Below are 27101 nucleotides of genomic sequence, written 5' to 3' on the forward strand. Positions count from 1 at the left end.
CAAATAGGACACGTGTCAATACCTGGCAGAAATGATTTATTTCATCTGATTATTTAAATCCAAAAATCAAGTTTTGGAATTCTATAAATAGGAGGCCAAAGGCATTCATTTGAAGGAAGGAAGGAAGGAAGGAAGGAATGAAGGAAGAAAGAAAGAAGCCTTGAAACTCTAAAGCTCTCAAGCAAATCCCGAAGGATCAAGGAAGCAATCTTCGTTCTTCGTCAAATCCACCTTCAAGATCAAGCCCCGACGGCCCTTGAAGAACTTCCACCAACTCAAGATCAAGCCCCGACGGCCCTTGAGGAAAGTGTTCATCGTTCATCATCCGTTCATCCTAAGTCCAAGCCCCAACGGCCCTTTGGATCAACAACCTCAACAAATCCGCTCATCCACCAACCTTCAAGATCAAGCCCAAAAGCCCTTGAAGATCCGCTCATCCACCAACCTTCAAGATCAAGCCCAGAAGCCCTTGAAGATCCGCTCATCCACCAACCTTCAAGATCAAGCCCCAACGGCCCTTGAAGAACTTCCACCAACTCAAGATCAAGCCCCGACGGCCCCTTGAAGAAAGTGTTCATCGTTCATCATCCGTTCATCCTTCAAGATCAAGCCCCAACACCCTTGAAGAACTTCCACCAACTCAAGATCAAGCCCCGACGGCCCCTTGAAGAAAGTGTTCATCGTTCATCATCCGTTCATCCTTCAAGATCAAGCCCCAACGCCCTTGAAGAACTTCCACCAACTCAAGATCAAGCCCCGACGGCCCTTGAAGAAAGTGTTCATCGCTCATCATCCGTTCATCCTAAGATCAAGCCCCAACGGCCCCTTTGGATCAACAACCTCAACAAATCCACACATCCGTTCATCCTTCAAGATTAAGCCCAGAAGCCCTTGAAGATCCGTTCATCCTAAGATCAAGCCCCAACGGCCCCTTTGGATCAACAACCTCAACAAATCCACACATCCGTTCATCCTTCAAGATTAAGCCCAGAAGCCCTTGAAGATCCGTTCATCCTAAGATCAAGCCCCAACGGCCCCTTTGGATCAACAACCTCAACAAATCCACACATCCGTTCATCCTTCAAGATTAAGCCCAAAAGCCCTTGAAGATCCGTTCATCCATCAACCTTCAAGATCAAGCCCAACGCCCCTTGAAGATCCATTCATCAGCTGTGCATCCTTAGATCAAGCCCCGACGGCCCTTTGGATCAACAACTCATCCACAAACCCACACCCTACGAAGATAGAATCAGAGGACCAAATTACAAAGAGATTGTAACCCCAAAATCATTAATACAAAATATTATTTTGTACACGTATTCTTGTCGCTTGTTTCAGGAATTTCTCGTGTTTACAGTGCTCGTTTAAAAGTATTTTTAGAATGGCTGAAAGCAATTTTAGTGAAAATATTTTTGGAACTAATTCATAATAAAAATGCAAGTGAACTTTAAAAAAGCTTTTGAAGTACTTCCTGTGCTTCTTGCAGAAAGCACAGGAAGCACTTCAAATGCTTTTAGAACTCAAAGACATTTTAACTTAAAACACTTGCAGTTATTTAAAAACATTTGCGTATGAAGCTTACATTTATAGGTCACTTTTAATTACAAAATTTTATTAGGATATCATTGGTAGTGTGTGGCACGTTTGGCTTTTCAACACTGTAACAAATGCCCAGGCATGCATGCTCTCGATGCTGGCAATAAAGCCACTGAAATAGCACCACTTATCGGCCATCTTCTACATGAAATAAATCCTATTAGGGTTAATATTGGCGTCCAACTATCATTATTAAAATAAATAAAATCAAATGCTATCATCAACTTCGAATAGTAGTTGTTAACTGTCATGGTTCGAAAGCCTTGTGGATTAGTCAAATGGATTATATAGATATATAAGCTTCATTTTATTTTGCATATCTGCATAAAAATGGCAAACCATGTGATTAATTCGCTTTGCATTATGTAATTAAATAGGATACATACACACATAGACATACAAAACATCGTACACTTGTGTAGTAAAAAATAAAAAATATTTATGTTGTCAAACTCTGAATCTAAATTATAAAAATGTTATTTACTTCAAAATTTGACAACGTTTATAGTCTAGGAATAAGAAATTTCTGACCGCATTCATATACATGAATTTTTAATGATGACTTAAAAAACAATCTGTTCAAATCACGAAGAATGTGGCTTACTATCAGTTGTTCTCCTTTTAAAAAAAAAAATCACGGAGAATGTTATAAAGAAATGTAAGTACTCTATGTACTCATTTTCTTATTTGACCCAATAAAAAATGCTTTGTGTTTTTTTTTTTTTTTAAGTCCAAGAATTATCCTCATGTGCGTATATCTAATATGACTTATATTGCTTGGGTAATGCTCATTCTCTAATACGATTGGGGATTTGACCAAAACTTGAATCCAAAGTGCATGTTTTTTAGATCACTTGATTTAAAGTACCCACAGATAATATGGTTTTGCGACAAAAGTCAAACAATTGTGCTGCTAGTGCTTCAATTGTTTTTATACAATTATTGAATGAAAAATTCGGAAGGGCAATGTACATGTTACTGTCAGGGAGGCTGAAATATCTTTGTAAGTCTTCCCGATCCCTGAAATGAGTAAATAATCGTGACTTACCATCGTTTGTTCTTTTTATTTAAAAAAAAAAAAAAAGTTAAATGTGATGTGAGTTAACTTTCGAAGCTATTAAAGGATAATATCATATAATGCATCATCCAACAATATATATGTCCATCAACCTTATCAAAATGGCATAAAATCGAAGGAATGTTGAACTTTGTGTGCACTTGAAGCACAACCTTTGTGCTTTTAGAGAATGTGCGAACCGTCCGTAAAGCCATGGCTCGTGGTCCATACTTCTGTAATCTCTACGTGGTCCATGCTTCTCTAATCTCTACTCACTCGCTGCCTCGCAGTTTTGTTTATTAAGAAGAGTGATATTTTATTTATGTGTAAATTGTAGCAATTGTTCCTTAACTTTAATCAAATTGGAGCTGGTCCCTCATCTAAAAATCTATTACCATTAGTTTATCAACTCATCAAAACGTGTAGTTATGGTCATTTTTGTTAACTCCGTTAGAACTTCCGGCAAAATAAGTCACGTGTCATACACGTAAGGCCTAAATCAAGGGGCAAATATGGAAAATAAAATAAGAAAAATTGTATCAATGATCCATCAACTTTAACACAATTGAAGCAATGGGCCCTTGTAGCAATGGTTCTTCCAACATAACTCATTTTGACATAATTATGACGAAGTTGATGAAAATGACCATAGCTACATGTTTTGATGAGTTGAGGAACCAATGGTAATGAATTTTTAGTTGAGGGACCATTTCTCAATTGTGTTCAAGTTGAGGGACCATTGCTACAATTTACTTTTTATTCATTGAAAAGAAAGCATCATAAGCCACTTAGTATTAAGGTCGATTAGTATTCCTCTTCATTTGTAAGTGAGAGATCTTAGATTCTATTTTCTCTAAAGACAAACTTTGACCATATTATTGCTAGCTCATTTTAAGACTAAGCTCACCCCCTCCCCATTTGTGTAGATACTATCGTTTGTTAAGAACAAAATTATTGAATACATATTATGAAAAACTCCATCTAAAAAAGGTTTTTGCAAATTAAATATAAAAATATTACAATAAAACATCACCAGTCACAAAAGAATGAGTAGACATCAAGCATTCATCCGAGCTCATCTGGAACTGCAAGATTACACAAATCATAAAACCGTTAAACATCATGTTACATGAAGATCATTTAAGAACAAAAATCTCAAATCATATATTGAGACAGGAAGTACGATGCTAATAGGTCCACTCGCATCACCTAATCACCGTCACGATCTCAGAATAGTAAGTGAAGTAGATCCAACAAATTAAACTCCATTTTTCTTTGCTCCATCTCCTTCTCTCTCTGAAAACCTCAGTATTAAAACATGGCTCCAAATGCTAATATTTCCAATGAATTTGCTTCGGACCTATTTATAGGAAAAAGTGGCGGCTCACTTATGTTTCTTATTGGTTCAAACATGCAGTACCAAATGACATATAGAAGAGTTTCTCATCCAGTCGGGGGTTTTCAAATGCTTATTCACTGCTAACATATCACCCACCTCATATTGCATGGCCTTATTAAGCCACCTCCTGCAGCCTACGTGACAACTAAAGAAGAAGCTAATAATCTAAATGGGACATCCTATTGTGATAATTCATGGCTAACATTCTTATTTAACACCTCGTCTAATTACTTTCCACCAATGCGTACTAATAACACAACCAGTGGCTTTGTACTGTCATGATCACCACGTGGCACACACTTAGCCACTCAATGGTTGCCATGTGTCATTGACTCAACGGTCAAACTCCAAACCCTAAATTCATTTGAGCTTTGAAAAGTACTCCGAAAAATGCCACAAACTCGTAATCAAATATATTTTCATCTTGTGAGTTACATATAATATATTTTCTCTAAAATTCAAACTAATTACTTTTAAACCACTTCTAAAAAAATTAAAAAAAAAACTCGGGGTTTCACATAAATAGTTCAACCCCTTCACACATAGATCCAAAAGAGTACACCAAAATGAAAATTAAAATGAAGCAACTCTCTTATAGAGAGCAATCAAACTAGCAAACTCTCCTGAAGAGAGAAATCAAAGCCAAACTCCAAGACAATTACGGAAAATTATTAAATAGAAACAAACCTAAAGGATAAAATCATGTCGCTGCTCCACATCCTCTGACATCCTAGAACCATATCATCAAAACCTTACGCAATCCGACATCTTTTAGGGTTCCAGCTTCAACCTCAAAACCTTGTGTTTACTGTGTGTGGGGGCCAAAAGACGACGACTATCACATCAACTACAACTTTTCATGACAATAATTTTATACCAAAACAAAGTAAACGTTAAAAAGGAGAAAAGAGACCAAGAATGATTGTTAAGAAGATTGCCACCAACCCCAAAGCCAAAGGCGAGGTCCGGCGGCATAAAATTTTTCTTTGGTTTTTCTTTAGACAACTATGATTTTTTAACAGACCAAGTCACTTAAATTATGGTAAATTTAAGTTAGTCCACTTGCCATGATAGGAAATTGAACTATAAAAGCATAACCAAAGGATATTTAAAAAAAAAATTGAAAAAAAAGGATATTCCAAAAAGTCTAAATCAGCATTAATAGTAAAAAAAATGAAAACAACAACAGAGGTTTCTAACCGAAAAGACAATGCTAATGTGGCATGACGTGAATTGGCAATTGCCACCTTTGCTCAAAATTAATAGCAACTTCAAGTTATTTTATAATTGATCATTAAATGTTTGTTTATTATTAATTTTTCAAAAAATATTTTTTATTATTTTTAATTTGACATCTCCTTAAAAAAAAAAATAATGAAAATGACTTGAAAACTTTGAGTTTTAACGATAATGATAAAATAAAGGGTAAAGTGAATATTACCAAGATTGATTTTTTAGTGTAAAAATGTGATTTTTCGTTAAAATGAACAGTACCGGAAGTTTTTCATTAAAGTTCTCAAAAAATAAAAAAAATACTCTAACGTATACGCTGACATCGGTTGCTCACGTGCTCTAAAAATAATCCCAACAACCTCAACAATTATATCAGAAAAGAGAACTATTTTCTAACTTGTATATAATTCTAAACGGGTTTGTTTTGTATTCGTGTTTGACATTAATCCGATATGTTTATTATCAATGCTAGCAAATCATGCTATACGTAGATTAATTTGTGTCAAATTAGATTAAAAAGCCAATTAGAAGCAACCAAATCCCAACGATGAAGTTTTTCATAGGGGTTTAGGGACACAAATAACATATTATCTAATTTTTGTGTTAATTTATACACTTTTTGACATCGATCTGCAGCTTCCTAAGGAGAAAAGAAAAAAAAGCGATATATATGTGAACAAGCATTCGAATTATTCATTAAAAAAATTAAGGAAAACTAACGAAAAATTCAAAAAAAACTTCTCTTTTAATGAAAAGCTCTTTTTAAAAGTATAGGGAATATTATTAGGGAAATGTATAAATATGGTTTTTCGTTAAAAGTAAACAGTACCGGGAGTGTTTTGTTAAAACTCCCTTTAAATTAAGCTTGTCAAATATTAGGATGCGTTTGTTGCACTAAAATATTTCGGACTGGACAAGTTTTAGGAACTATATAAATTATACTGACTTGGCTTGGACTAAGCAATATAAAAATAGTGAAGCAGCAAACTAATACACAGACTACAATTTTTTTTTCTTTCTTTAAAAAATGGGGACTGATAGCAAGGCACGGTTATTCACCCTTTCTGGGGCTAGAGAGGCTATGGGGATTTCACCTTACCCGTGACCATAATCAAGCAGACTCACTAACTTGGAGTATCAAACCTTCGAACTCCCACATTTTTTTGTTGATTAGGAGCCGCAGTTCATGCCCTTACCACTGGGCCAATTGATGTGGTTACTCACAGACTACAAGTTATTTGCATGTTTTAATTTACTTTTAGGGGATGCGGCATAGAGAGAGAAGAGAGGTGTGGAATTGTGAGGTATGTGTTATGCTACCCCATTGTGCCTTTGTTTATAGTAGTAGGGAAGGTAAATTTCTTACCCTAATTAGATTATAACTCTAATAGGATAATATTTGGTCTAAGAGATATGATAGAATCTCATAAGGATATCCTAGATATGATAGGATTTACACAATCACATTCCTAATCTAATACGACTACAACACTCCCCCTTGAGTGTGTAAATACTCAAGTAAATGGCGTATCAGGTATTCAATGATAAAGTAAGTGCAATTGATGAAGTCGTCGGCACAATGAACGAATGTGAGTCTTAGATCAACGGAAGAATGCATAAAAGGTAAAACTCACAAAACCTTGCTATGGTAAAACCCAAGGTGGGAGAAAAACCCATAGACTAAGGAGAAAAGTGAGAAATTGCATTAAGTCAAACTATACGTCTTGTGGACACAAGTAGAAGAGCTCAAATAGGTATGACCAACCCATGATGGGTGCTTTGTCAAAACCTAGTTAGGTAGCAAAAACCTAGTAGGAAAAGTGCTCCTAATAGTAGGAAAAAAATTACATTAAGATCAAGTGAGTATACTTTTGGATACTCCCCTTGAGTTTGACAAAACTTCCAAATAAGAATCATAAGCATTTCATATGAATAGTTAGGCATACCAATTCCTTGGACAAGCTCCTAAAAGGTTGACTTCGACAGTGACGTCGAGTAGAGGTCAGCAAGGTTGTCTGGGATTGGACTGCTTGACTTCAATCTTCTGATACTTTGCTGATGTGATGTAAACGCAATATGTTTTGGCGTTGACTTCGTTCGTGTATCATGTATTGGTCGGGTTAATACATTTGGCAAATCTTCATGGATCGTCATTGAGACTTAATGATGGATGAAAATGGCAAGTACTTCGAATATGCTCAACAATAGCTCTCAACCATGTCTCACGTGTGGCATCATGAAATGAGGTTAGTCTTGGAACAATTCGAAGGTTTCACAACTAAGGTCATATCATGGACCTCCAGATATTGCGATATCCCTAACAGTAAGTCATAACCACGCAAGGATATGCCTTGTGCAGGTTTGATGAGTAACCAACGTCAGCATAACAAACAAGGCAAGCATTATTTCGAGGATCAAGAGGGTTGAATCCGCTCGGGATGCGTTGGGATTAGCCCAAATCCGTAGTAACTTCAGGGTAGACAAAAAAACATCTTTAATACCGCCAATTCAGTGGTTGCGTGTAGGCACGGTGCTGCATCTTTACCAATAGATCAATAGCTAAGGAGATGTCATGTCTAATACAATGAGCTAAGTACAACAAAGCGCAAAGTTGAACTCAGATATGGAACTTTGGATTCCATAACCTCTTCAAGGGTCCCATTTTGCATGTAGCGTTGAAAGATCATACGTATACTCAAATGTAACACCTTCGGGATGTAGTTCGACTAGTAGAGACCAAAGTACCATCAGACCAATGCTTGAACTTCAGGTCAAGGTGTAAATGAGTTTTCCCAAGATCCTTCATCTCAAATTCTGTCTTCGGGTGTGAGATAGTTTTCTCAAGCTCTTCTAGAGTCTTAGTGAGATGCATGTCATCGACATAAATTGTAACTCTAACAATTCAGAATAAGACACGATGACATTTCTCCCACACAAATCATAGCCAGCACAATCACTTATAGCAGTATGAAGACGATTGAAAAATTCACGGCTTTCTAAAGCAAATCACATCAAGGTTGCAGAGAAACTAAAAATCAAAATCTCAAAAACATATTTTGCGATGATGGTGAGATAGTAACGATCGGATCGAATTGAATACGATTTCCAACAAGACCAGTTTGTAACTTCGCACGATCTCCTCTGTGTTGGGCAGCGACAATGAGGAAATTGACTAAACCAGTTGAGATTTTAGTCTGAATTAAAAACCCAACTAGGAGATGACTAATTTGGTGACAAGAAAAAGGGAAATTGATTATTTGTAAACCATTATTAAAATTAGTTCAGTTATAAGATGAAAAGTCATAATCATAGAGGTTGATGTCGATAGTATGATGAAACACCATTAACCTTTCTAGTTTCTAAGAGATAATTATATAAAACATTTTGATAAGAGATAATGTTGTATATAAAGTAACACCAAGATCACACGCATGATTTCATCATATGACACGTGAGTTCCGTGTAGGAATGAATACGTAAGTTGATTAACTGTGATCTTTTTGTATCTTTCATTTTCGTTTTAACTGGGGTAGGTTTAGTTGTGTCTTGGCTTTTACATTTGATTTTCACGGATAAAGGATCATTTTCGTGATGTTTCCGTAATCGTGATATCAATACTATGCTATAAGAAACACTGAATTTTCATCAAGATAATTCAATGCTATTCACACACTCTCATTTACCTTTTGCACACACTTTCTAATTGTCGGTTATCAGATCAAATGAACTGCAAAGACTCAAAGATATGTGTAGCTAACACCACCAAAAAAATAAACAAATTAGACTGTTGAAATTGGATGTAAAGTGGACTTCAGAACTAGTCCCTAATTATTGCATGAAAATAGGATCCCTTCAGATACTTGTACTATTAAGCAAACTTGTGTTGCTCTCTAAGCAACTTACATCCTGGAGGATCAGTATTTCTTCACCCACAAGCCAGTTTTACTTGACTAACATAGAATCCAAATATTTTAACAAACCCAAAAGTATAAAAAAATAAGTGAACGAAAAATTTGTAACACAAAGTGGGTCCATATATCCCAAAACATTAATGTTAAACATTCAAGCGAAAATTAGCTTACATTTTCTATGTGCCCAATAATCCTAAGCATGTTATAATAGTCTATTGGAAGGATTGACTTACAAGCAGGGGAGAAATTTCCCATACCCTTTTTCAGGCCCAAAAAGGTGAATAACTGTAGTTTGCCATCAATTTTCCTCCTTTTTCTTATTGACAATTATTGGAAAGAATGGCTTGTGGCCAATGTGGTTTCCTCAAACTCATGCTTTTTTTTTTGTTGGGTACCTCATTTAAGGGGTTGGGTAAAAGCAGATGATTATGTGTGTGGTGAGAATACAACATAGTTTATGGTGGTGAGTCAAAATGCTGTTCAAAACAAATGATGTGTCACCAATAGAAAATAAGCACGTTAATCAACATTTAAGTAATAATTCAATCATCAACAATCATAATATTTAATTTAGAATTTGATATCCATATCATTACCCAAAAGTTAATGTTTGTGGGTGTCATAACGAGGTGGCAAATTTTATTGGCACTCACGGTTTCTTCATAAGTTCTTCAATTACATGGATTGTGGGTTTTTGTGCCGATCTTAGTCAAGGTGACCTGTTCATATAGGATATGAGATCTAAATTTGGAGATTTGAGTATGTGTGTGGTGAGCAAAAATATTTTCTTAAAAAATGTAGATATATTCTTTTAGCAGTTCAATTGTCCAATTACATATAGGGATGGAAATTTTTACTAAATTACCGTACTAACCGTCCTACCAACCATACCATACCAAATTATTACCAAAAATTTGTACCAATTGGTAATGGTAAGGTATCTGTACCATACCATACAGTTTCGGTACGGTACTGGTATCCAAAACTAGTACCGATGGTATACCATACCTATCAATATTATTAATATTATATTATGTATTTATTCATATAATTATTTGAGGGTAAAATTAATAATAATTGTTGTAGAAGTGTGAAAAAAGTGAAAAAAAATATATACAATTACTCATAGTGACAAGCTTTATAACAGGTCAGCTTCAAAATCCAATGCTATAATCCATAAACCTTAAATTTATATTTAACCATCGATTGTCATTTATGCTTTATTCTTCTTATTAAATTTCATTTTAAAATTTTTCTTTTTTGAAAACATGATCATCTGGCAGATGTAAGAAGATGAACGGTTCAGATCTTTGATATCACGTTTCGATATTTACGGTTAACTGAAATATGAGTCGATGTCATATAGTTTGTAGAAACTTTATAAACATCAAGCAATATTTTTACTAATTGTAAAACTCTGAACATAATATCAACGATCCAAACCATTCATCTTCCTACATCCTCTAATAGATCATGTTTTCAAAAAAGAAAATCCGAAAAAAACAAAATTTGATGAGAAAAATGAAGCGTAAATGTAAACAACAATCAACGGTTAAATTTTGATTTATGATTTATATGATTATAATGGCGAATTTCAAAGTTAAGTTCTTCATGAAAGTTGTATAGTCTGTCATTACGAGCGTTTATATATTTTTTCTATATTTTTTACACTTTAGATTTTGGGCAAACTAAATGGCGTAAAACAAAGTGGCAATTACCATTGGTATATCATACCAACCAAACTATTTGGTATACCAATATTCGGTATACCGAAAGTTTGATACGGTAATGGTAATAGATTTTTCCGTACCAAATATTTGGTATGGTAATTGGTACAGAGATTTTGATACGGTAATGTACCAAAACCACCCCTAATTACATGTTTTGGTACCATTTTTCCCTTTGAGACAAAAATATTAAATTTTTTTATCACTTACACAGTTTTGAATTTTAAATATTTAAATCCTCAAAACTATTATCTAAGAAATTTGTCCTTTAAATGACAGAATATTCTGGTTTAGATAGAGCATATATTACTTACAAACACGAAAAAATAATTCCAAAAATAGTTGTATAAAACTAATTTCAAATATCTGACTACTATATGGGTAGAGAGATAAAGTTGATTTTCACTAGAGGAAGGTCGATTACAAAATCGACATGTAATATATATATATATATATATAGGTAGAAAAAGTAATACACGTATATATAAGTAAGTTATATAAATACTCTCTGGTATGAAACAAAAACTGACACACCCCGACCCAGAAAGTCCACTTGGACCCTGAATCGAGCTGTGCTGGTCGACACCTGGAAGGTGACGAAGCCATAAAATATGATAGTGCATAAAAAGTGAATAAATTTGAATCTAAAAGTGTCTAAGTACCAGAGTGCGCTACGAGTGGGAGCGAACCCATTTCACGCGCGATGTCAGAGCATAAGTAAGGTACAATAATGTGGGTAAGAATCATACCCACCTTAAAAATATCCATCAATACTAAGATTCGCCACAGATTCTTGTCGATACAAACTCAGCAGTTAAAACCTGGAGGGCACCAAACAGAAGGTGTGAATAAGCAATAAAACCAAGCTTCCCAAAGTTACTACCTCTCTAAAAGTAATGCCCCTAAATGTAAAACCCGTATCGTTTTCCATAAGACAGTACAACATATATACATATATCCAAACCATACTCGGAAATGACCAAAACCACGGTTTGCCATCAAATCCACCATACATTAATAAGTAGGCCAAATGAACTAAATCAATACAAAGTGATATATCAGTCAGAGTCATCTAAAATGACATGTACAACTTAACCGTATCTCGTCAATCATGGTTAGTATATAAGTCGGAGTCACCTATAGTGACCTGTACGACTTATCCACATCTCGTCAATCCTGGCTAGCATATAAGTCGGAGTCACCTATAGTGACCTGTACGACTTATCCATATCTCGTAAATCCTGGCTAGCATGTAAGTCGGAGTCACCTATAGTGACCTGTACGACTTATCCACATCTCGTAAATCCTGGCTAGCATGTAAGTCGGAGTCACCTATAGTGACCTGTACGACTTATCCATATCTCGTAAATCCTGGCTAGCATGTAAGTCGGAGTCACCTATAGTGACCTGTACGACTTATCCATATCTCGTCAATCCTGGCTAGCATATAGCTCAATAAGTATACCTGCAAACGAGTCGGAATCACCTAAAGTGGTCTGTACGACAGGCCTGGGTGCGATACATATAAAAGTTCTAGTGCTACGATCACGTGAAGACTGTGCGAATAATCGTGGGTCACCTACGAGTCGGAACCACCTAAAGTGGTCTGTACGACAGGACTGTGCACCTACCTTGGATCCAAGGTGAGCGTAAGGTGCGGGAGGTGAACATCACGTGAAGGACTGTGCCCTGGCCACGGGCGGGAGCACTAACACCGGGGTGCAGGTTTATGAGCTTTCAATGCATCTCAATATAACATGTGCAACTCATAGCAACCAGTACGACAGTATCGAAGTTGCCTAACTCATAACTGTAGTCATACTATAACGCAATCGATTCAACTAGTACCATAAACTCACCTGAACTTACCTGGGTGTCCTGAGTTCACCTTTGCACTTGAAAGCACTTAAAAGCATTCCCAATAATTATATGCAAGTAATATACATATGGATATATCATGATGCAATCTACTACTCAACCATGTCGTAGCATTTTCAATTATAAACAATATGGTATGAAGTGTACAATCAATAACGCCCTATTCCCAAACTACTTATTTTCAAGGATAATTATCCATGACAACCCAATTAACTCTAATTTAACTAACTAATTCACAAAACTAAAACTTGTCTTTACCAATTTCCTTTGCATTTCCTTAATTTCCCAAGCAAGGCTTTTGTCTCAATTATTTTATGGCTGCATCTAACGTCTCGTTAGACTGCCTACATACCCTAAATAGGGATCAAGCCATTCGTAGTTCACATAGTACTTCAAGCATTCACAATAATTATACGAAGGTAATATACCTAATCAATTTAAAAGTGTCGATAGAACTCTCAATAATATGCACAATAAAAAGGAAAAGATCCACTCACCTGGAGTCCACGCTATACTTCTCTAGCACGCGCATCGAGGTGTCTTGAATGATCGGTCCTTGTGGCCAATTATCAAATCACATCTCAGAACTCTTATCTGAAGAATATGCAATTCACATAAAACACAACCTCAACGACATTCTAAAATAGGTTGAAACCTATTGACCACAAGTCAACCGTCGATCAAAGATCGACGGTAGGGTTTACAACCCTGTATAACTTGACCCCGAAGATCTGCATATCAGATTTTCAATCCGTAACTTCCAACGATCTACAATATGTTTCTAGAATAACATATTAAAATTTCATTACGATCCAACGGTCAGATCTCCGCCAATTGCCTAAAACGAATGGCCGTGAACATTTATTTTACTAACTTACAAATCTAATTCAGGAAGATCCGTAAGTTGGATTCCCGATCCGTAAATTCTTTTGATCTTTAAATATTACGTATTATAATGTATCCAATTTTGGTGACGATCCAACGGTCGGATCATCGATTCACATTTTTATCAAGTAACGTATCGTAACGAATTTAGGTTCCAACTATCAACCTACGTCATTCAAATGACAAAACTGAATTCAAAACATTTGACATAGCCTAAAACTAGTATTGGCGGCCCACTGGCCACGCGCCGCCGCGGGTGGCGGTCGGCCGTCCCGACTCGCCGGAAAATCCAACTATTTCCAAAAATTCTCAAACTTCACAAAAATGAAGATCTCAGTGAGTGGAGCAACTTTCATACCTGCCACGAAGTCCAAAAATGGACGGAAGATGATCAATTTTGCCCACGAAGTCGGCGGGTGCCTAAAACTTCCCGACGTCGATTCGTCGTCTACGGTGGTCCAACGGGGTCAAGGTTGGTTGGGTTTTGCTCCTGGGATGATGGGCTACAAAGCCCAAGTGGTGGCATCGGCCATCGCTTTGCCGATTTGCCGGAAAATGGAGAAGGGTGGCCGGAGCACCATTGATTTTCGTCAACTTTCGTGGCCTCAAACCGCCTCATACCATGGTTAATCAAGGTGGTTCTTGGGTGGGTTTTGTAGAGGGGAATGAGAGCTTCAAGATGGTGGTGGTGGCATCGAAAAGCTCCACCGGAGTTGGCCGGAATCGGCCTTGGAAAATGGATGGTCGTTCATGTCGGGTCACGGTTTTGGGGGGAGCTTTTTCCTTTTTTTTTTTTTTTTTTTTTTTTTTTTTTTTTTTTTTTTTTTTTTTTTTTTTGCCTTTTCTTTTCTTCCTTCCTTTTTGATTGGCTGCCAACTTTACTTCTTCTTTCCTCCCTCCATTTTCTGATTGGGTTCCCCCCCCCCCCCCACAAAGTGGGGATTGAATTTAAATAAACATTAAACCTTGAACAACCAATTTCGAACGTCCGTAACTATACCGTTATAATCCGGACTCGCAAACGGCTTTCGCCTTTGCGTTCACATCCACGAGTATTATGAGAATATGTTAAAAGAATAAGTCATACGTCTCTCTAGACGATGCTCAACATAAGTCAAAGCCCTTGCCTCTAGGGCAATTTAGTAAATTCACGCTTTTAAAATAAAATAAAAACGTAAAATTTGGAACGGGTTGTCACAAAAACAAACTAAAATCTGCGGTAGAGGTAGACAAATAAAATCATGGGTTATAGGTAAATAATACCATGTTTAATTAGGAGGAGTATGTTAATACGTCAAAAAAAAAAACTAATGAAAATGGCTTGAAAATTTTTAATTTAATAAAAAATCATGTTATAAGTTTTGTTTAACGATTAGTACAAGACCCATATTAAAGCAGTCAAACTAAAATTGGCCCAACTATAATAAATTATGATTTGTCGATTTTACCCCTAACTTTTTAAGGTTGAGTTCCAGATTTTCATCGTTAATGGAATTCATCGTTGTTTTGCAGACTTTGTTCTTTTTCTTTGAAACAAAAATATAGATCTCATGCTATTTAATTTATATTTTGTATTATTTCGTTGAAATGTGATCGTCGTTATTATTTATAGTGTATTCGAGGTACTGTTTTTCAATTTTTCTTTGTCAGTGGAGTTCATCGTTTGTTTCTCTAGAAAATAAATTTGAGATCTGCATGTTATTCAATAATAACGATAGGTCACTGTTTATGGACTATAAAAATAAATTGTCTCTGGTTTTTAAGTAACACTGTTTCTGGAATCTAAGTCACAGTTTTTTGAATTTAAGTTACTGTTTCTGGAATCTAAGTCATTGTTTTTGGATTTAAATATTTGTTGGCCCAAGCTGTAACATCTCATATCGCCCAATGGAGTGTATCCTGTAAGCTTTATATGTATATTCTTATCTCTACCTAGCACGAGGCCTTTTGGGAACTCATTGGCTTTGGATTCTATCGGAACTCCGAAGTTAAGCCAGTTGGCGTAAGAGCAATCCCAGGATGGGTGACCCACTGGGAAGTTCTCGTGTGAGTTCCCAGAAACTAAACCGTGAGCGCGTGGTCGGGGCTCAAAGTGGACAATATCATGCTACGGTGGAGTAGAGCCCAGGATGTGGTGGCGGCTGAGTTGGGATGTGACAATTTGGTATCAGAGCCAATCCTTAGCCGGAGGTGTGCCGACGAGGACGTCGGGCCCCTAAAGGAGGTGGATTGTAACATCCCACATCTCCTACGAGATGGGGAGTGGATCCTGTAAGCCTTATATGTATATTCTCATCTCGACCTAGCACGAGGCCTTTTGGGAACTCACTGGTTTCAGATTCTATCGGAATTTCGAAGTTAAGCAAGTTCGCGCAAGAGCAATCCGAAGATGGGTGATCCACTAGGAAGTTCTCATGTGAGTTCCCAGAAACAAAACTGTGAGGGCGTGATCAGGGTCCAAAGTGGACAATATCATGCTACGGTGGAGTCAAGCCCGGGATGTGGTGGGAGCCCAGGTCGAGATGTGACACAAGCCATTTTCATTAAAGCTCCAAAAAAAAAAAAAAAGGCACCAAAAGCACAAGAAGTGGACAATATCATGCTACAGTGGAGTCGAGTCCAGAATGTGGTGGGAGCCCAGGTCGAGATGTGACACAAGTCATTTTCATTAAAGCTCCCAAAAAAAAAGGCACCAAAAGCACAAGAAAAAAAGAGGATGATGGATGAGGTAAAAATGATACGGGAAGAAAAAATACACAAACAGAGAAAATTTTATGAGAAAATAATTATTTAAGAAACAAAAAATGAATTTCCAATTAAAAAAAAAGAAAAAGAAACATGGAGATAGAATTAGAAAGAAAAGGGAGAGCGAAGATACGAAGAAGGAAAATTAAGGAGGAAGAAATACACAAGGAAAGAGAATATTTTATGAAAAGATAATTTTAATTAAGAAACAAATGATGAAAATACGATTAGACGGAGATAGAATTAGAAAAGATAAGGTAGAGGGAGGACATAGAGAGAAAAAAAGGAAAAATGATAGAGTAATGTTATTCATACTATATTTTTATACCACTTAAGGTGCAGCTATTGTGGGCAGCCACATTATTTGAAAAAATTTGCAAAATCCAAGGAAATAAAGGAGAAAGACTCCTCGTATACTACAATCATCATTTAATTAACTAATTTTTCTTAATTATTAATTTATTAAATAATGAACTAAACTTAAAAATCTAATTAAATTAAATGATGTGACTGTTTATATCAAATGTCATATAAAGTGGTATAAAAATGTAATAAAAAAATATGATATGAATAACATTGAGTTGATGAAGAGAGTCAAATAAGCAAAGAAAATGGAGGAGATGACCCCAAAATCAGTTGGAGATACTATACAAGAAAAATTAAAAAGAATTCGATTAAGCGTATTTTTAAAATAATTAAAAACACTTGAATAATGCATCGTCACACACAAGCTGATCACACTTGGATAAAAATAAGGAAACGAAAACGACATCGTACCGAAAACAAGTCGACAAATAGAACAGAATAGAAGCGGAAGAAGCAGCACAAGCCGCCCATATTCCCCAAAATCCTTGTCCCATCAGAATGTGACATCTTTTTGTAAATAAATAAAGAAAGTGATATTCGCATTCTAAAATTTTATTTTACATTTTTTATAAGTATATATTTTTTTTAAATATAAAAAATTTAAAGTGTAGAATGAAAATTTTAAAATGTTAATAATAATTCTCATAAATAAAACAGAAATAGGCATTCCGTTGGTCGTCGTATTCCATTTCTGACTCTCTGTTTCCTTCCCGAACAAACCAAACAAATTAAACACTCAATTCTTTCGAAACAACACAATTTTTAACAATTATTATCATCTCATTATTTTCCCATATCTCCCTTTAATCTCTCTCTCTCTCTCTCTCTCTCTCTCTCTAAACCAAATTCAAACTTGAATCCAAACGCCCGTCACCAACGATCCAATTCCAATCTCAACTCGGATTTGGATTCGATTCGAATTTATATTCGACGATGACGATCCAAATAAAGCAATTGTTCCAGCTCTCCTCCTCCCCACCACCACCACCGCCACTACCTTCCTTAAATTCTCGGCCTCCTTCGTTTCTGTCCCTCTTCGTTTGCTTCCAAGAAGCCATGCGCCGCACACTCCCTGCTTTCCTCCTCTTCACCTGCGCTTCCCTGTTCCTCCTCGCCTTCTTCTCACTTCACCTCTCCCGCACCACCGACTTAATCCACCACTTCCCCATCACCCTCGCCGACGACCGCCACCACTCCATCGCAATCCGCGATCAGCCTCTTCCTACCCCTCACCGCACTCGCCACGACGTCTCCTCGCTCACGAACTCCTCCTCCACCGCCATATCCACCGTCTCCGTTCTCCTCCCCTCCTGGGAGATCCTACTCATTGTCTCTCCAGAGACTCCACTTCCATCCGCCGGAGGCAACACCTATGTTTGTCTCTTCCAGAACAACGACACATCTGACGCCAGGCTCTCCAAACCGTTGCCGTTTACGAACCGGACGACGCTGGCGTGCCCCATGCCCAACCGAGTGAAGCGTCTCCGCCCGTTTTACCAACCTGTGTTGGCCAAGTGCTCCGACAAAGACACGCTGGCGCCGGGTTCGAATTCTCCGGAGCTGATGGTCCGGTGGAACTTCATGGTCTACGAGTCGTTCTCGACCGAAGACGACGTCGTCCTGTTCGCCAAGGGTTTGAACAACCGCCAGGGCGTCAACCGACCTCCCACCGAGTTCAGGTGCGTGTTTGGCGACATCAACAACAAAAACGCCGTCAGAACCGCCGTTACAAGCTCCGTACAAGAGGTGTTCAGGTGCCACCACCCCAACTTGACGGACGTCAATTTCAACGAGAAGCTCATCAAAATCTCACTGGAAATCGTTGATGCAAATGTCGTAGTCCCGTCGGTTGCGTACTACTCGTGCAGGCTACCTATGGAGACTACTACTAGTGCGGGGGCCTCAGAGATTGCTACAACCGTGGGGACCACAGAAATTCAGCAAAATAATTTGGACGAGGTCTGCGTATGCACCATGGTGTACAACGTGGCAAAGTTCCTGAGGGAGTGGGTGATTTACCATTCCAAGGTCGGAGTCGATCGCTTCATCCTGTACGACAACGACAGCGACGACGGTCTCGAGAGTGTCGTAAAAGAGCTGAACGACGAGGGGTACAACGTTTCGACGCTGTTTTGGGTGTGGCCCAAGACGCAGGAAGCCGGGTTCTCGCACGGTGTCCTGTACGCCCGGCGTGCGTGCAAGTGGGTCGCGTACATCGACGTGGACGAATTCGTGTTCGCGCCGAACTTGTGGGCCCAGTCGGACCAACCGTCGAAGCACATGCTGAAATCTTTGCTACCGGAAAACAACCATAACAACAGCGTTGTTGGGCAGGTTTCGATCAAGTGCAACGATTTCGGTCCGTCGAACCAGAAAAATCACCCGGCAGAAGGCGTTACGCAAGGGTACACGTGCCGGAGGCGGTTCGAGCAGCGGCACAAGTCGATAGTGCGGCTGGACGCGGTGGACGACTCGCTGGTGAACGTGATACATCACTTTAAGTTGAAGAAGGGGTACAGGACGAGGCAATTGAGCATGGAGAAGGCGGTGGTGAACCATTATAAGTACCAGGCGTGGCCGGAATTCCAGACCAAGTTTCGGAGGAGGGTGTCGGCATACGTGGTGGATTGGATGCAGGCGCTGAATCCTCAGTCCAAGGACAGGACCCCCGGATTAGGGTTTCAGCCGGTGGAGCCGAAAGGTTGGGCGGAAAAGTTTTGCGAGGTTAGAGACGAGCGGTTGAAGATGTTGACCCAGAGATGGTTTGGGTCTCATACGCCGGATGGCTACAGAATGGTGTGGCAATCATGAAACATTTATCTCAATTCATTCCATATATATGTTTCGTTTCCTACTTGTTTTTGTTACCATGGCGATGGCAGCCATGGATTCGAGTTCGACATGCAATTGAAAACAATGTGCAGACACAAGCTTAGGTATGTAGCAGGAGTTCATGTTTGTCACAAATGTATACATAATATTGAAGGCATAGGATTACATGGTGGGAAGTAGTTCGAGTTGATGAGGTGGGATTCTTTCAATTTCTTGTTCATTCTGTTCATCATGTTTGTTTTTTTGTATAGGATATAGATTTTATTCCTGTGATTAGGAGAGAGGAATTTTTTTCCCCTCCATTGGAACCTTACAGTCGATTTTTCTGGTCCCTTGCTAGTTGAATGTGAAATTAAGATCAAGGAGCTTCTAATTTCTAATTTTTTTTTTCATGTGTATTCATTTTCAACAAATTATTCAAATTGTTGACACGCGATGCGATCTCAATTCGTAGTTGAGATTAACTTACACACCTAAATGCGTAATTCTAATGATATAACAAGTTCTGTGAATGCTTACTACGTATTTAAAACTGAACAAACTAATTAGTAGATGTTTGCTATCTGGCATGTTTGGTTGCATGAGAGTAATATCAACAAAAAGGTCAAAATGCATGATGAACATGCTTTTGCTTGATATGCATAAATGAAGGAATATGCCCATCAATTTTTGTTTCTATTTCAATCAGGTTATCATCACGGGTATTGTTACATTTACTATCTATTTGTACCATTTCTCTAATAGAGGTAAGCCTAACAACAGATCTGTTTTAACATTGAAAAGAATCCGCCATCCAAAAACATAAAAGAGTAAAGAAAAGAAGAAAAAGAAGAAAATATAAAGAAGAGCTGCAGGCTGTCTGAGTCTTATCGGAGTCTCAAGCAAACGGTTATTCTCGGTTTTCCTTCCACGTGCAGATGCAAGAAATCTTTTTCTAGACCACGCAAAGAAGCATAGCTGAATTGTTGGCCTTGCATACAATACTTTATCCGCTACTAGCCAACTACATTCTCCAAGTACATAAATATTTAGTTATGATTCAACAAGACTAGTATTTCTAGTACTAGCGGGCTCAACGAGGATTTGTATGGCATGGATATACTCTTATTGTAGCGTCTCGTGTTAATAATATAATGATATGTTTTTATTTTTTTACAAAGATTTTGTATCATTGGCACAAGACTTCACAACGGTATATTATTCCAACTTTTTATGTTCTCTCTGACTTTGCATCTCTTTGTTAATGTTTCCATTCGGATTTGATCATTAATAAAATCAGTTTATCATTAGGTCAAAAAAAACTTCCGCCTCTATGGACATTTTACAAGTTTAAAAAATTTCATTTCTATTTTAATTTTCTTCAACAAAGCAAGTAAACCCGCTCTTTGACAACCCAAGAATCCTGTTTTCATTTTCGAGGGTTTGCTAATTAGTATAATTCATGTGTTGGTAAGGTCGGGTCTATGATCATCTATCTGTCTTTGATTTTAACTTTTCAACTTTCAGGCATCAAGATACGTTTCAAACGTGGATGAACAAGAAATTAGGTCCTACACAAGTTTTTTCTTGTGGATGAAACAGGGTGGACTGAGCTTGGAAAAATGAATAGAAAATAAATTTTGCTTCAACTTCACCTTAACTTGCAATGCACGATTCGCAACAAAACTTTAAATAAACCATATAAAATCCCAACAAAGTGAGTTGATAATTTCAGCCTGCAATTGCGGATATCAATTACAATTTGTAATTAACTGTGAAAGAAGCAAATGTGTGGGTTTTCTTCTTGGGGTGTGATATTCACACACCATTTTTTTCTTTTCTCACACATTTTTAGTTTTCGGCTGTCGGATCGGATGAATTGAAGAAGATCAACGGACATAAATTAACAAGGGGTTGTGAGAAGTAAAGAGGGGTGTGTGAATAGCACACCCCTTTCTTCTCTGATAAATGTCAAGTGATGATCAGGATCAAACAAGGGGATGTAGCTCAGATGGTAGAGCGCTCGCTTAGCATGCGAGAGGTATGGGGATCGATACCCCACTTCTCCATCTTTTGTTTTGTAAACATTGATTTTTGACACCCAATGCCGATGCCTCATTTGGTAAACTTTGGATGGCGGTGACCTCAAACTCAAAGCCCTTTTTTCAACAACATCCTCCTCCTCCTCCTCCTCCGTCGTCTCAAACTCCTCCACCGCCTTTCATGAAAATATTTACAAAACGTGAGGGCCAACTACTTGGAGACTCAATTAAATGAACATAAACGACTACCTATTTCGTCAGCGAGTTTCTTCCATCTGCAGTTGGCAAAACTTACTACAAAATTACATAACCTACTCCGGACTCGTTTGACATTGTTTCTTAAACCGTCAAAAGTGCTTTCAAACAACCAAAGATATTTCCCACATCGGTTTTAATAAAAACTTAAAAAGTACGGCTGTGTTCAAAACATTTTGAAGTGCTAATCCGTAAAACAATTTTGTCGTGTTTCCTTAGGACGCTAATTTTTACGCACCCTTCTTATCCTCTCACACACACTTTCTATTTTTAATCCATCTGATTAAATAAATTAAACAAAAGCAACAAATAGATTATACATAGTTGTGCAAGAGACGAAAATGTGTGTTTATCATTCCCGTTTCCGGTCCCAAAAAATAAAATTTCAACAACAGTGCTTATACAGAAGCTTATACTCGATGTCTAATTCTCCCGTAGACATAACGGGATCTAACAATCAGGGTACTCCTCCATATCTGAGTCACAATTCAACAAACCCATACTAAATTACCAATGTACATCCACATTGGATTAAATTGCTAAACCAATAAAATTTTAAAATAAAAATGATTAATCTGTACAAAATCTTTTCCCTACCACTTTTAACTGGTAATGATTCCTTGCGGCAATCAGAGAACGACCTTCATAATAATTTTTAATTAGAACGAAAGGGAGATTAAAACAAAGGGGAAAAGAATCCTGATGTGCTAATGTAATTCATTAATCCCTACTACTTTTTGTCTATATACGCGCCTCCGGCACCCTCACGGTAGTCAAAGCTGCAAAGCTAAATCCGGCTGCTGTTGCAGACCGATTTGAGGTGAGCCGGGTGCACCCAGTTTGACGTTCAAGTCAGAGGGGAATGAATAAGAAACCTGTTTATTGTGTAATGATGACCCGTGCCAGGATGCTTCCCCACCAAGCAGATGGCTAGATCTCGATCCACTTGAAATTTCTGGCAATTTGGCTTCCTCTGAAGCAATATGCTTGATAGGCATTTGATGGATGATGGCGTTGCTCTCGGAGGCCTTGCTGAGCATTTGAGAAGGCACTGATTTGTCAGTTGAAGATGACATCCCTGGTAATATGGCAAGTATATTAACATTCTCATTCGTGGTAAAACATATACAATACGTAAACAAACCTACTACTCGAACTATAGTTTACCAGAGTGATTTGTGAAATTCTGCTGAACCGGGAAAGGAGGCACAGGTCTTATCCCACACGCACCATTGTCAACTGATGCCGCTTCATTATGGGAACTCAATTGTCTCCTACTTTCTACGTTAACACCACTTTGTAGCGAAAATCTATTTGGAACAACAGATTTTGAGCATAATGTATTTCGAGGTAGAAGTCTGTCTGAGTGGTCATCAGATGCAGGGTTGCTTTGAACCCTCTGTTCCCTCTCACAGATTGAAAACTGTGGCAACCTTGATGTCTCATTTTCTCCAATCCATCCCGGACCAAACTTGATTCCACTAGGCAAAACACTTCCAATTTTCTTTGAAGCAACCTTCCAAGCAATGGGTCCAAGATTTGCAGCAAATCGAGCTAGACTCCTTGCATATCCATGCTCAAATTGTAGACCTACCTGGTTTATATATTGGGGAAAAACAATAAAACAAACACTAAGAAATCATGTTATACAAGAATCATATTTTTATACAAGTCCGACAAATAAACGTATAGTAGATCTACTGTCTTTTTAGTTTTTATAGATTTTTGAAGACTCCTATAATCTCCATATTGAAGATCCACTTCTCTATTTTCTAATAGCAACCCCCTTACCCATCATCTTGCACATCACTGAAAATTTCCAGTCTCCCATTCAGAAAAGAATACAAGAACGTTCTCATTATACATACCGCCACAAGTTGCTTCCATTCTCCTTCACAACCAGAAAAGATAGATGGTTCATCGCCTGAAGCCAGAGCTTGTGTATAAGTGTCACGTCTATTCTCATCTACAGTAAAATGTTTCTTTCCATACTTCAGATCACTCCTCAATACCGAAGCTGCAACCCAAAAAGAAAAAAAAGGAAAGGCTCAATGTTTGTTCAATAAACTAGAGAATCAAAATAAAATCAAGCAATTCGTCCAAAAAATAAAGAAAAAAACTGAAACTGAATAAGGGGTACAAATCAGTGAAGCAGGCGCACTTGAAATTACAAACCTGGAAATTCATTCTCCCAACCAGGCAACCAACTAGCACCAGTTTCACCACTAAGATACCCATGGGGGGCCATATTTAAGGCATCAGAAGACCTGAACTTATGGGGAGCAGGCCGTCTTAGATTATATGTGCCGGATAAGTTAGAATTCTCTCCTCCAGAAGCAAGAGTAGTTTCAGATACAATTTGAGGACCTACACGATCAACAGGAGATCCTTCAATTGACTTTTTCATGCTCTTGCCAGGTGGCCTGCCTCTCCTCGCAATTTTTGGTTTCGGATCACCATCTTCGTTCACTTGCCTCAAATTTTCGAAGTCCTTTTTTGCGAGCTCTTGTATAGATCGTGCCTAATGAAATAGTCATTGTTAACCATCAAACATGATCAGATTGCCTAAATAGGAAGAAGTGTAAGTTAGACGGGCCTAACCTGTCGAAAGTAAATAGTGTCTGGTGCATTATACTCCATTGCATTTGAACATATCAAGAACACATCTTTCTGCAAAAGTTAAACATTAAAACTTAAAAACCTGTCACAACAACTAATTTAACAAGAAAATCAAACCAGAAATAGAGCATGGTCATAAGCAATGAGATACCATCGCAGTTTAGTGCACCAAGAATAGAGTTCGCATAAGATTGAATCCATGGTGAATCACACCATTTTTCTATTTCTAACATTCCCGTGATACATCAAGATGCCAAAGAAATAAATGGTTCTTAAAATAGACCAAAGTTAATAACTTGAATACTGAATGGAACGACAAATTGCACTATGTTCTCAGTCCTGGATTCATTTGCCCTCTTTAACTAGCAAAAGACTAAACTTGAATTAGCATGCCTTATATTACAATAATTGACATCTCCGTAATTTCCAAAAGACAATAATCCCTGATGTTCTTATCAATCATACAAACACCATATCTAGGAAACACCCAACCCTAAACAGTTCATTTATTCCTACAGCTGGTGGGGGGGAGAGTGAGCAGGCAAGGGAGATGAGAAAGGGAAGAGGACGCAAGTAGATGGTGACATTGATGCAACTGTGGTGGGTGAGTCCGTGTGTGTCACAACTGAAAACTAACAAGAAAAAGATTGTAATACGAACCTCAAACTGTTCCAAACTGGAGTAAGCTCCCTGATCTAGTTTTGTCCGCACAGTTCCAAAATCCATTGGGTTTTGAATGATTTCGTGATAATCAGGAAGCTGAACACACCAACATGATTACATCAAACCACGAAATTGTTACTCGTAAAACAAGCTAAGATTAGCATCACAACAAGCAATTTCAACATAAGTAAAACATACCTCTTCTGGATCAACAGGCTCAGAGAACACCCCGCGAGTGTCCTTTCTGCAAGAAAGTTGAGACCAACGAGTGAACATCCATGGCCATTTCAGAGAGTCAATGAAAAGACAAAACAACTTTGGAACCTAAGACACTTACTTTTGAAGCCTATCAAGGATGAACACCAACAACTTTTTGTCTGGCAAAGGTGTCGTGGGACCGGACTCAACCTGCGACCCTGTCCACAGGTAAAAGTTGACAGTCATTAGAATTTAACCCCCGGGAGAGCTTTTGAGCAAGAATTGGGATTGATTAACAGTGTCATACCATGTAATATACTACTACTGTCCGTCGCTTTCAAAATCTCTTCTTGGCTCTGCAATGCAATAAAACCATTAACAACAATGTCACTGCTAAAATTACCATTAACACAAACAAATCATATTTAATTTATAACTTAATTTTCTGCAATCATTGGAAAAGTAAATGAACAAATAAATCAAGAAAAGACAAAGTGAAGCTTTTCAGACAAAATGGTGTGCGTCTTTCTATAGTACAATTTAACCAGATGAAGAATTTAAATTAGGAAATAAAGAAAAACTGCCCAGATTCCAAATATATAAATAAAAATTAAATAATGTCCAAGTCAAACACATCCCCCCACTACTCCATTCCGTCTCCCCAAAAACAGCTTCTGGTTTTCGCGCGAAAATCCCTAAAAGATTCTAATTCCGAAATAAAGCAAAAATATATATATTTCATTACTTTTTCAAAATTAAGCAAAATAAATAAATAATTTCGTTACTTTTTTCGATATTAAACAAAAATAGAGAGAATAAGTGCAAAAAGGACATGGGTTTGTGTTTAATTTTGAGAAAAGCAAAAGGGTTTTAGGATTTGTAGTGTGATGATCACCATATGATTAGATCCGTGATGGAAGGTGCTGATCTTGAGAGCGGCCCCCGGATCCTCACCACCCGCGTTCGAATCGGAGCCGAAGGGGCCCGAATTAAAGGGCGACAATGTCGGAGCCGAATTGGGATTAAAAGCGAGGAGGGGCTTGTGCTTCTTCTTTGCGCGCTCGTCGTCGGCGTCGGCATCGGAGAGGGAATTGGACGGCGGGGATGAACCGAGAGGAGTAGGGTTCCGGCGAGTGGATAGACGGCGAGGGTTTGGGGTTTGGTCCTGCTGCTGTTGTTGGAGGAGGGCGCGTTTCTGGAGATCCAAGAGAGAAGGACGACCTTTCTTCTTTTTGGTTGGTGGATTATCCATCGTCGTCATCGGCCGGCGCTTCTGTCTTCTGATGCCTCCGCCTCGCCCCCTTCACCTACTATTCTATTCTATCCTCCCTCCTTTCTTTTACTCTCTCTCTCTCTCTCTCTCTCTCTCGCTCCCCCTCTCTCTCTCTCTCTCTCTCTCTCTAAATTCCAATTAAGATGCTTTTCCTTTATTATTTTGAATAATTTTTATTTATTAATTTTTTTACCTTTATTCCTTTTGAAAAAACTATTTATCTCTTGTGTTTTGGGTAATGTTATTCGGACTTTCCACATGTATCGTTATATCTAAATCATATTAATAAAAAAATTAAAAAAAATTGTCAATCAAAAGAGGATACAAATTTTATTTAAACTTATAACCTCTTTTTACATTTAACTAAAAATTTAAATATTAATTATATTTTTTACCCTATTGCATAATTATCATCAAATACAATATGAAATTAATGATAAAAC

General features: G+C 37.8%; 2 protein-coding genes and 1 non-coding gene across 3 annotated transcripts; 2 read left to right on the forward strand and 1 right to left on the reverse strand.

Annotated features, from left to right (window-relative positions):
* Positions 1-17636: 17636 nt before the first annotated feature.
* Positions 17637-20009, forward strand: LOC103955526 (glycosyltransferase family 92 protein At1g27200). The gene has a single exon (XM_009367418.3). The coding sequence runs from the start codon at positions 17731-17733 to the stop codon at positions 19606-19608; it is 1878 nt and encodes a 625-aa protein (XP_009365693.2). The 5' UTR covers positions 17637-17730; the 3' UTR covers positions 19609-20009.
* Positions 20010-21604: 1595 nt separating this feature from the next.
* Positions 21605-21677, forward strand: TRNAA-AGC. The gene has a single exon. It is a non-coding gene; the product is annotated as a tRNA-Ala (tRNA).
* A 561-nt stretch (positions 21678-22238) lies between these two features.
* On the reverse strand, positions 22239-26769 carry LOC103955527. The gene is made up of 10 exons (XM_048574935.1): positions 26281-26769; positions 25693-25741; positions 25525-25603; positions 25386-25431; positions 25185-25283; positions 24507-24575; positions 24081-24426; positions 23774-23922; positions 23073-23499; positions 22239-22983 (listed from the first exon to the last, which is right to left on the reverse strand). Exons 1-10 carry the CDS (start codon positions 26644-26646, stop codon positions 22679-22681), a joined length of 1935 nt encoding a protein of 644 aa, XP_048430892.1. The 5' UTR covers positions 26647-26769; the 3' UTR covers positions 22239-22678.
* Between the last annotated feature and the right edge of the window lie 332 nt (positions 26770-27101).

This window comes from the organism of the source record quoted next, unplaced genomic scaffold (genome assembly GCF_019419815.1).
Source record: "Pyrus x bretschneideri cultivar Hongxiangsu unplaced genomic scaffold, Pyrus_bretschneideri_v1 Contig76, whole genome shotgun sequence".
Lineage (NCBI taxonomy): Eukaryota > Viridiplantae > Streptophyta > Magnoliopsida > Rosales > Rosaceae > Pyrus > Pyrus x bretschneideri.